The sequence below is a fragment of the Oryzias latipes genome, chromosome 24 (assembly GCF_002234675.1).
Source record: "Oryzias latipes chromosome 24, ASM223467v1".
Classification (NCBI taxonomy): domain Eukaryota; kingdom Metazoa; phylum Chordata; class Actinopteri; order Beloniformes; family Adrianichthyidae; genus Oryzias; species Oryzias latipes.
The window spans coordinates 21,443,034-21,453,834 of record NC_019882.2 but is presented as its reverse complement, the minus strand read 5'-3'; the positions used below and the strand labels follow the sequence as shown (position 1 = coordinate 21,453,834).

At 44.6% G+C, this 10,801-nt stretch overlaps 2 protein-coding genes across 3 annotated transcripts in view; one reads left to right on the top strand and one right to left on the bottom strand.

Annotated features, from left to right (window-relative positions):
• The first annotated feature begins 250 nt into the window (after positions 1–250).
• The window catches only part of nt5dc1 (5'-nucleotidase domain containing 1), a 52,141-nt gene continuing 41,590 nt past the window's right edge, over positions 251–10,801 (top strand). Inside the window, exons 1-6 of one of the 2 annotated variants that reach the window (XM_023953122.1) lie at positions 251–689; positions 2,164–2,255; positions 3,179–3,250; positions 3,337–3,446; positions 3,523–3,602; positions 3,685–3,766. In XM_023953122.1, coding sequence (XP_023808890.1) covers positions 597–689; positions 2,164–2,255; positions 3,179–3,250; positions 3,337–3,446; positions 3,523–3,602; positions 3,685–3,766 — 529 coding nt within the window. In that variant the 5' untranslated portion in view covers positions 251–596. Of the gene's footprint in view, positions 690–742; positions 1,047–2,163; positions 2,256–3,178; positions 3,251–3,336; positions 3,447–3,522; positions 3,603–3,684; positions 3,767–10,801 lie in introns of those variants that run through there. The other variant, XM_023953123.1, reaches the window with a different exon arrangement.
• Positions 3,837–9,065, bottom strand: col10a1 (collagen type X alpha 1 chain). Its single transcript, XM_023953120.1, has 3 exons — positions 8,931–9,065; positions 8,455–8,584; positions 3,837–6,233 (listed from the first exon to the last, which is right to left on the bottom strand). Exons 2-3 carry the CDS (start codon positions 8,567–8,569, stop codon positions 4,378–4,380), a joined length of 1,971 nt encoding a protein of 656 aa, XP_023808888.1. The 5' UTR covers positions 8,570–8,584; positions 8,931–9,065; the 3' UTR covers positions 3,837–4,377.

Sequence of the window (10,801 nt, the reverse complement as noted above, 5' to 3'; positions counted from 1 at the left end):
TTTAAGTAATTAAAGTCCTTGTTCACTTGGAACTCCTGCCTCCTCCTCTTTGTGCCTGTGTGCTTTCCTCATTCCTCATTTGATGAAAGGGAAAAATCATTTCCCTGTTTATTTACTCTGGGAACGGGCTTGCATTGCTGGTTTCTGTGTCGCGTGACTCTTTTTGAAATAATTAACTATAAGGTAAAGCAGACGCGACAGGAAGGGGCATTTACTCGTCCCAGACAGAAAACAGATGTGAACACTTCCAACCCAAACCCTTTAGCGCTGCGCACTCACTCTAAGGTTTACGGTTAGGGTTTGTCCCAGCTCTCTGGCGCCATCTGCTGGCAGAACAGAGTTGCGCTTATGCATTTGTTTCTGAACGCTAAACTTCACTTCCTGGCGTTTCCCGTCCGGTTATTCCGGATTCAGATTTGGTTGAAACGGGCACGTGCACTCACTGTGTGCGTGTGCCTGGCGGTGCCGCAGCAGAGTCCGGTTCGAGCGCTGATCCCGGTGCCGTCCTTGTTGCTGTCAGTCAGTGTCATTTCCGCGCGACGCGTGTTGTTCTGCCCCCGCGCACGGAGCGCCTCGTCCCCCCGCACTCCGCCACAATGAGCGAATACTTCAGCCTGTCGGACTGCGACGTGATCGGCTTCGACCTGGACCACACGCTGTGCCGGTACCACCTGAAGGAGACCTCTCGGGTGAGTGGGGCGGGCGTGCTTCAGTTCCACGGCGGCGCCGCACAACCGCGCGGCGGTCGTGACGCGCCGCTCTGCTGCTTGCTCGGAGCTGAAGCAGGTCGTGGGCGCTCCGCGGACCGTCGGCGGGCATGTTTGTTTCCGCGTGGCCTGTGTGGGGGGAAAACGCGCGTGTGCGTGCAGATGTGAGGGGTTTTTGAGCGTGCACCGGAGCGGCAGTCGCCCTGATGATGATGGGATGTGAACGTGGCGGGCGTTTGGACATGCTGCTCAGCAGCATCCTGCAGATTCTCCCACGCTGTCATGACATGAGTGGCTGCAGACTGGATGTGTGGATCCTGTGACACGCAGCTGCTGCACGTGAGCAGCCCGCACGGCCTGCGGCTCACCAGGCCTGATAGATAACATGCATAGATTCTCCTGTCATCTTCATCCTCTGTCAGTGCAGGCTGGGGATACATGAGAATGCAGGAACACCGCATGGATCATGCATTGAAAATGAAGACAGCTTTTCCTCCCAGTCCTCACTCCAAACGTCTTTATTCTTTCACTAAAGGCACCAGTGCTTAATGATGAGGCATACAATGTATTTGATGTCATAACAAAAAACAAACGTGTGTTGGTTTAGTACATATTATGAGGTTTCAGCTCTTGGTCATGTTTGCAGACACATTGATGCTGCTCTCAGTCTCAGCTGCTATCCAGAGAGGGGCAGCAGCCTGACTTCAGCCTCTTGAGTTGGTCTGCATTTCTTTTTTTTTTTACTGACTTCCTGCAACTTTTTTAAAGCTGTTTCTGTAGGTGTTTAAAAGTCCCACTCTGACCATCCTATGATCTATGGTCCCAGTGGTGTGTTAGTTAGGATTATGCCGTTTTTAGCCAAAAGAAAAATAGGGTGTTATTTTCTTGACAAAGTTTCTGCAGAGCGGCAGATATTAATTAGAAATTTGCCTGTGAGTTGTGGGTGAGACTGTTGCCACAAAGCACAGCAAGCCTTTCCCGACTTCCCATCATTCCTTAGTTTATGCTCTTCTGCTAGCTTACAGCCCCTCATATCAGCAAGTTCATTGGAGTGGGTGTATAACAAAAAAACAACAACATTGACAAGTCATCACTTTGGGGCGTACACACCTGACAAAAAACATGCAAGTTCAGCAAAAAACATAACAGGTGGGTACCACTGGTTGGGTAGTTATTGGATGCTTTGGTACGAGGAATATGATCCAGCCAAAAATCAGGATTTGGAGTAGATGGAGAACCAAAGCTCAGCCCATTCTAGTGTTCAATGCAATAATCTATTTTATGTTTATGGTTTATCTTCAAAGCAAGCCACCAGCTGATGAAATGGTTAGATCACTGACTCACAAGAAAACCCAAAAAGGTTGAGGGTAAACTAACTGAGTGAGCTGGAGGGAAGAAAAGCGTCTCTTCATGAAACCAATGTGCCTCTTCTTCCTCCCTCTCTGTGTGCTCACAGCTCATCTACGAGAGCTTTGCCAGGTATCTGGTGGAGTACAAAGATTATGACAAAGACCTGCTAAATCTGACTCCGGCCACCTGGGACTTCTGGTGAGTTTGACACAGAAATGCATCAGTAATCTTTCAGAAATTCCAAAAATGGTTTTCTTCTAATGTTTTAAGGCTTGTCTTTTTTTTCCTCTCTCATTGCTGATTTAAAGCCACCAATCCCTGTTCTAGTAAAATTAATCTGGACTCTGGAATCAGGAAGTTCTATACTTTGCTTTCAGGTTTTAATCTATTAGTCTTTATTAAGGTTTTTTATTGTGTTTGTTCTTTGTTCCTTCATCTATCTGTTTTATTACTGTAATAGCTTAAGTAAACTTGGATTCTGGTTGGATTTTATATGATTTTTGATTGATGTTATTATTTCCTTGGACAGTTTTTGGGTTCAGAAAGACATACTGCTGGATATTGATTGTTGGCTTCCTGCCAGCATGTTATCCACACTTTTTTTCTCCTCTTCTTTCAGAAAAAAGGAGAACGACTTATTGGACAAAAAAAACGTCCTCATGGCTGCAGTTTGTCTCAGCTGTTATCAAACAGGCCATATTGAGCCAAATACTGACCGTCTCAAAAGAGGCAAACCACCAGCTGTTATAGTGGAGTCAGACAGACAAAGGTCAATGTGACTACTAATGGCTGCACTCACACAGGACTCACTGAGGACATTCAGGCTTTGGCATCAATTTGGATGATGTGAAGCAAGTCTGGGGATCTCTGTTGGACTGTCAATCCCAACTGCCCAGTTTAGGCCAGTTAGGGAACAATACTGTAAATATTTTCTAATGTCTGTAGAAATAAACATTACTAAATCAAGATTTTAATGTGGATGGAAATGGTTTGATAGATCAATGTTCTCACAGCAGGTGATCAGAAGAGGGGCAGAGCGTTGTTTGTGGGGTTTCCATGTAATCCAGAGGAAATGATGAGCTTTCAGAGCTGTCTCACAACAGCCTGACTTTTGCTTACAGCTGTAAAGGGCTGGTCGTGGACCTTGAGGATGGAAACCTTGTGAAGTTGGCTGAGGATGGAACTGTTTTAAGGTTCAGCTTCAAAATTTCTTTGTCATTAACTTTAAGTAAAACAAGTTTACTAATGTAGGTGATGTTTCTTTATTTTTTCAAATTAGAGCGACACATGGAACCAAGGATCTCAGCACTGAAGAAATCATCAAACATTATGGTCCAAAAAAGGAGTGGAGGCATTTTCACAGCCTGAGTACCTCCTTCACTAGATCTGGTAGGGCGGTAATGCATTGTGGACAATTTTCTTTTCGTTTTAACTCTTTTATGACAACATTTGCTTCATCTGACAGCAAAATACTACTTCTATGACAATTATTTTGACCTTCCCGGGGTACTGCTGTGTGGGAAAGTTGTGGACATGCTACATAAGGTGACGTATACTTTAGCATTGTACACTATGTGTGCTATCTTAAACAGGAAAAGCTGAATCCTTTCTGTGTCTTTTTCGATAGCGGGGGATTGAGGTGAATTCCGACTTTTGGAAAGACATGGTGGCTGCCATCGATCACAATTACAACACATCTGCATTCAAAGGTATCCACGCCTTCACCAACATTACATTCGTTTTTCTTTGCGCTGACGAGAAGAAGTCATAATGCAAAAACAGTTTTTCAAAGTCGAACTTTTATTTCATGTGTTGATCAGTAAATGGTACATAACTTAGCACATCATGTGGGACACAGTTTTACAAAAATCTGTCAGAATTTCTTCTATTGTTCTCCTATCTTTTGTTGGTAAAAGTGCATGTGAGACGGTTCTGATCTCAAATAATATATTACCACAGTTTTGCATATTGATTGAATGTATTGTACATGGAATTTCTCAGACAGACAGTGATAAAGGCAAATAAAAATACAAAAAACATGCTTTTGATATTCCAGGGAGTTGTTGAGCACCATTGAAGATAAATTCCAATATCATCCAGTTTATAGTTAAAACACACAGTGAGTGAGAATTCTCAGAAAAACTCCTTAACTTTTGGCCTTCGTATATATCCTTTTTCATCTTTTAAGTTTTTGGTTTAAATCAAGCTTTGACATATAACCAAATTACACTCTTAATTAGGAATTTAGTAAATTTATTTATTCCTTTGAACAATCAAATGACTTTTTGAATGGTTTTGAGATTTACTGGGATTTGTGAAATCACGTTGAGGCAATTAGGAACCCAGAGAAAGCACCATGGACATTGTCTGCAGCAAAAATGCCATTGCTTTCCTCATCAGGGGCCTGGATGAAGACTCTGTCACCTGGATGAAGCAAAAGAACAGCACTGCCTGACATCTGGTCAAGGAAGCCTTTGTTGTATTCATCATAGATGAAAACAACTGGCTCCTGATTTTTGTAGAGGGCAACCAATGCATTGGCCCCATTGACATGCACGTGAAAGCTAAAGAAGTAAAGGCCTGGCACTTGGCAAGTGAACACACCAGTGTGCTGATCGTAATGATTCTCTCCATTGTACAGAACTTGGTTGAACTGAATTGGGGTTCCTGCTTGGGGGTAGGCCATGGACAGAATAGCACTAAAGGCTGACATGGGAGCCTTGATCATTTCGTGAGGCAGTACAACCTCATGGGATTTTATTGGCATGCTCTTGTCATGCTGGTAAATAATCTCTCCTGGTGGACCGGGTGGACCAGGAGGACCAACAGGACCTGGAGTACCATCTTGGCCTCTTTCACCTGGAAGTCCAGGAGGACCCATGGGACCACTAAGTCCCTTTGCTGTTATGCCAGCGGGGCCAGGTGGGCCTGGAAGGCCAGGATGGCCCTTGAGTCCAGGAGGACCTGATGGACCAGGGAGGCCAACTGGTCCCATGGGTCCTGGTCTTCCGGGTTCACCACTTTTACCTGGTGCACCTGGAGGCCCTGTGTGTCCTTTAAGTCCAGGTGCACCATTTGATCCAGGGAGTCCTGGAACACCTTGGTGGCCTTGTGAGCCCTTTGGTCCCTGAGCACCATTATGACCAGGAATACCAGGGGGACCTACTGCCCCAGGCATACCTGGTTTTCCAGTGAAACCCTGAGCTCCCTGCTCACCTTTTGATCCCCTTGGGCCTGGTGCACCAACCATACCAGTGTCACCTTTGGGTCCGACTGGACCAGGCTCACCCTGGAATCCTCTCGCACCCTGTGGACCAGCTGGCCCTATTGGACCAGGAGCACCTGGGTGACCAGTAAATCCAGTTGGGCCAGGTTCTCCTTTCTGACCAGTTGTTCCTGGAGTTCCAGGTTGTCCCCTGCTTCCTGGTATTCCTGGTTCACCTGTTTTACCAACACCTGGCATCCCAGGTGAGCCTGGCTGACCAGCAGGACCTTGTGGACCCTTTGGTCCCATTGGTCCGGGCATACCAGGTGTACCATTTTGGCCTGGTTTTCCTGGTGCTCCTATACCTGGAGGTCCAGTGTGACCCTTCATTCCTGGAGGACCCATTGGTCCAGGAGATCCATCCCTTCCTGGCATGCCAGTCTTACCAGGTTCACCTGGATAACCGGGAGCACCAGACTTTCCTATTCCAGGTTTGCCTGGCATACCAGAAGGTCCCATTGGTCCAGTAGCACCTGTTGGTCCCTGGGCTCCTGGAATCCCAATACCTCGTTCTCCTTTGGGGCCAGGAATTCCAGGGATGCCAGGATGTCCCTTCAGACCCGGTTCTCCTCTTGGACCCATTGCACCAGGAATCCCAGCAGGTCCAGGTTTTCCAACAGCACTGAGTCCAGGAGTTCCAGGGATTCCAGGTGAACCAGGTGCACCTCTGGGACCCATTGGTCCAGTTGCACCAGTCGCACCTTTGTCACCTGGAAAACCAGGGGAACCTGGTTTTCCTGGGCTACCTGGGGCACCAGGTTTGCCTGCTATTGTGTGACCGGGAGGACCAGGGGGTCCTGGGGGGCCTTTTGGTCCTGGGTAGCCAATGCCCCTTTCTCCAGGAGGTCCAGGTGGTCCCATTGGCCCTGGTAGACCTGGAGGACCCTCAGCACCTGGTGTTCCTGCAACAACTTTGGAGGGGGAGGGGGGGGGGGGGGGGGGGGGACACCAAAGGGATCAGTATTTGACAGTTCTTAAGAAAATATGTCTCAGTTTTTAAAACAACATTACTACTTGCTTAGAATTAAACTTATTTTCTTTTAAGGATGAACAAAATCAAAAATGTAATAAAAGTGTCCTAATATAAAGTCTACACTCCTTTTTTGGGATGCAATATAAAAGCAAGTATTCTGTCCTTGAACAAGCTAAGCTTCGGTTTTGCAGTCCACCACAACCTGACAAAAAAACACTGCTCTCTATGATTGTGTGGTCATTTGTGGTAATAGCAGAACTTTTTTCCTTCTGTGGTCATCGTAGGATCCTGATCTGATGTGATGTTCCCATCAAACTTGAGTTTGGTGGTCTGGGAGCCGGTAAACCAGTTCCTGAGCTTCCCCCTTGATTTGTTTTTTTGAAACACACCCTCGAAACTTTTCCCCTTCAGTGAAAACAGCGGAAGATGTTCAAGATGAGATCACAGGATTGTATTTACACTAACTTTACTAACCTTATTATACCTTTTTTTTTAAATAAATGAAGAAAATCAAATATTGTATATTTAGAATCCAAAAGCCTTAAAGGTAATTTGATAATTTGTTGGCTGAAAGAGCTTCAGTCTGGGTTTATATGCTTTTATCATTTTAGCGGTATATCTCGTCCAAAAGGGTGATACTTATTTGGGAACATCTATTATTTTCTTTTTTATCTTGTTTCTTCTGCACCACCAGCAGAGCTTTCCTTGTGCTAAATTCTTCTAGAGGTATAAACCGGTAGGGGAAGTGTGACTTGTAAAGCTTGCCAAACATGGTTTCCTCTCTTTTGAAATAGTGCTTTTATGGAAAAGGCACGCTGTCATTTTCCAGCCACATTTGGGGTGTGCCTGAATCCCCACAGGGGATGTTTGCGCCAGAGCTGGACTTTGTTGGCAGTGAATCCAACCACAAACTGAAGGTGACAATGCTGGCCCCGGTGGCTGACCCTGCATCTGAAATCTGTGCGGCTCATAAACACTGAATCCTCTCATCATTGGGCGCAGTGACCATATGCTTAGTTTGGTTAAAGAACGCTCTTCCTGTCTGCATCTGGATTCAGACACTGTTTGCTGCTGTTTCTATGCTTTTATTACAGATACTGTAAGAACGTGTCTGTGCCGCAGAGCCGGCCTCCAGTAAATCTGCTGTTTATTGCCCTGCACTTGTGTTTCTCTCCATCTCCTCTTTTTTATTTCTTCTCTCTAATTGTGCGATGGGATTTTAATCCTACTGTGCCGCCGGGTTGGGCGTGCCTGCAACGTGGTGCCAGCATCTGTTTTTGAGATGCAGCGTATCCAAGCTCTCACTGTCTATGTCCTTAATGCGGACACAGACAGCAGAACCACATCAGAACATCAGAACCCCGTCGGCTGTGTGGGACATATAAACTGCAGTGTTAGACCTCATCAGATCACGCCTTCTTTCTCTGTGACCTTGGTTTTCCTGAGCTCTCCAGCCGTCCTCCATGCAGTTATGCACACATGGAGCAGCTCAGTAGGCGTGCTTGATAACTTTTAATGAAGGAAGGTGGTGGTTTGCAGCTCCACTTATTGAGCTGTTCAGCAGTTTGTTCAGGTGTATGACAGAAGGACATTAATGGTGACAATAGGTGGAGACCACTAGATGATGAGGAAGATCACATATGCATTTGCATCTAACTAAGGAGTCATTTACTTTGTTCACAGATAATAACGTTTAGGTAATTTTTTTAAAATTTGTTTCTTTATAATGAAGAAGATTATTAAAACTGCCTGCTTAGCTGGCAGCTATTCAGAAATATTTTGTTTTTTACAACATCCCTTCATTCATATTTTCTCATTTTATGGTTAATTTGGAGTTTTGCTCCTTTGTTAGCAGTAAATTTGCTCAGTGATAAGTTTCTTAAGTTTGTCCTGTAAGGTACAACCAAATAAAATAAAAATAAAAACCAACAGTTTGAAATTTTCAGTCACTTAGACCATAAAATGTTGTGTTTTTAAAAGCCTTTTTAGCAGTGCTTATTGGTGGTTTAAGGAGCTGACGGACCATGATACAGTATAATGGCAGTGTTACAGTGCAGCCTACGACTCTTTGAGCTGAATTAGCATGCCAAAGATAAAAGGTAGCAATTTATGACTTTCTGCATTTGCTCCAAAAACAGCTGCAGAAGCTGTTGACTCACCATGGCTCTTGACAGGATAGGGAACCTTGGTCACTTTTGATGCGTAGTGCCTGTCCGGGGTTGCCTGAGCCAAAGCCAAGAGGGCAAAAATGAGGCTTGTTACCCTCAAATCCATCTTGAGTAGCTAAACCTGTAAATGCAGAAAATGCTTCAGTTAGTAAATCCAGCCTTGATTGATGATGCCGAAGGATCCATGGGTCAGACACACGTCCCTCTTCAAGCTCTGAACAACATGTGATAGATCACTTCTAACCGTTCAGAGGTTACTCTGATGCAGCAAATTCAGAAAAAGTTTATCTGGTCCCTAAAAAAACTACTCATGTGATCACATTTTCTCACAGTGAAGATAAATAATCTGCATTTCAGGGGACGCAGGTTTTGGCTTCCAGTCAACGGTCACTATGAGCCAAACAGCATTTATTGTCCCTGCAGCCCTCTGCCCTTTGATCCAAACCAGTCCCTCTCCCAGCACTCACCTCAAGGGTTTAAGCTCCAGTCAAACAGCAGGGGGAGGCGGGAGGCTGCTGTCCACCACTGCACTTGTATATCCTCAGTTGTGAAGTCTGTCTGCCTCTCTCTGTGGCAGCAGCTGCTTCCCAGAGCTCCCAGCCCAAGGTTTTTATATCGAGCTGCTGTCCGGCATCATTGGAGGATCTACCTCTTGTGGAAGGCCCTCCCTGCTCTGATGTCACTGCTAATGATGGGTGCCACTCTGAAGAAGCCTGTCACTTCTCAGGGATGGTCCTCCTCCCCTCCATGCTTCTCCTCCTTTCTCCAGCTGGTTCCTTCAGTTTGTGAGGAACGGCAGAGATGCAGCTTCCTTTGGCACTCTGAGTGACAGTGGCGCCATTGAAGTGAAAGGGTCTTGTAAACAGCGGCTGATCAAATCCTTCATTTCAGTCATTCTTCTATCAAATAGATTGTGCTGAGCCCAGGCTGCTTTAGTGAAAGTGACAATCGGGAAAGTGAGCCCAGGTTGTGGTAGGACACAAAATGTTTTACTTTAGATTGCATTCAGTCCAATATTATTTATTTAGGTTTGGTGGTTTCTTTGCTCATTTTCTGCTAAAAATGACAGTGATGCAGAGTCTTGCAGTATAACCTTTAGCCACCAGGGGGCACTAAAGCCTGTTTTTCTACCATGTGGCTCATAGATGGTTTTAATTGCTACTTGGATTAAAATGGATTTTTGTGGCATTCAGTAATAAGTATGCACAATCAAAACTCACTAAATAAGTAAAAACTTCATAAGAGCTCTGCCATTTTCTCACTGTCTGGCCTCTTTTCCTGTCATTTCTCCTTCCTCCTGGAAATCCAAGAGCATAAAATCTGAACTGACTCCTTCAGTGCAGAGCTGAATTCAGACCAAAGAAGGTGTTTTTTTTTCAGTACATGCGATTAAAGAGAACAAAGAAAATCAAAAGTAGACGCATGTGTCCAACAACTTACATGGCTGTGTTTCAGATGTTTAGTTTTCAGGATCTTCATTCTCAGTGATCACTTATCATTCCTGTATTAAAATATGTGACTTAGATTTTTAAAACCCACTGAAAAAAACTTAACATCTTAACAAAACGATAAATAAAAATTATGTCGTAAGAAAAAACAATTAAAGACATTAAAAAATGAAAAGTTTGAAAAAGTCAGGAAATAAAAACCAATAATGCAAATGAGATGAGATTACATTATTTTTTAAATAAATAGATTGCACTGTTACCAAATCAATATTTAAAAATATTTTTCTTAATTCATTCTTTATTCAAATACCAGCTGGGTTGTTTCTATGTGAAATTAGCACGTTCTCCTGGTCCATGTGTGGCTTTCCTCCAGGTACTCTGGTTTCCTCCCTTAGTCCAAAAAACATGCTTCATATGTCGACTGGTGACACTCGGTGTTCGTGTTTGTGTGTTTGTGTGGCCCTCTGATGGACTGACTGTTAGTAGCTGGCGTAGGCCTCAGCAACTCAGAACCCCAAAAGGGATTATCGTAAATAGGTGTAGAAAATGGATGGATGGAAGTTAATAACTTGCAGCTTCCCAAATCACCAGTAACTGAGGAAGCTTCACACCAGACTTCCAGCAGCTTTGGTTGTCAGCATGTCATCTTTCTCTAGCACCGAGATTTTAGAAATAAATGCAAACATGACTTGAGCTCAAAAGACTTTGCTTTTGTCCTGCCCTAAAGTCCACATGCAGGTTTTTCGGTTGTCCGGGTCCATGCAGTAGAAAAAAGCTGCTGCATCTTAAGTGGAGCGCAGGTGTGTCTTTCAGTTCCCGTGAGACTCGTACGGCCACCTTAGTCATAGAAATACAACATACTTTGGTCGTGTGTGGTAAGTGTATCATGA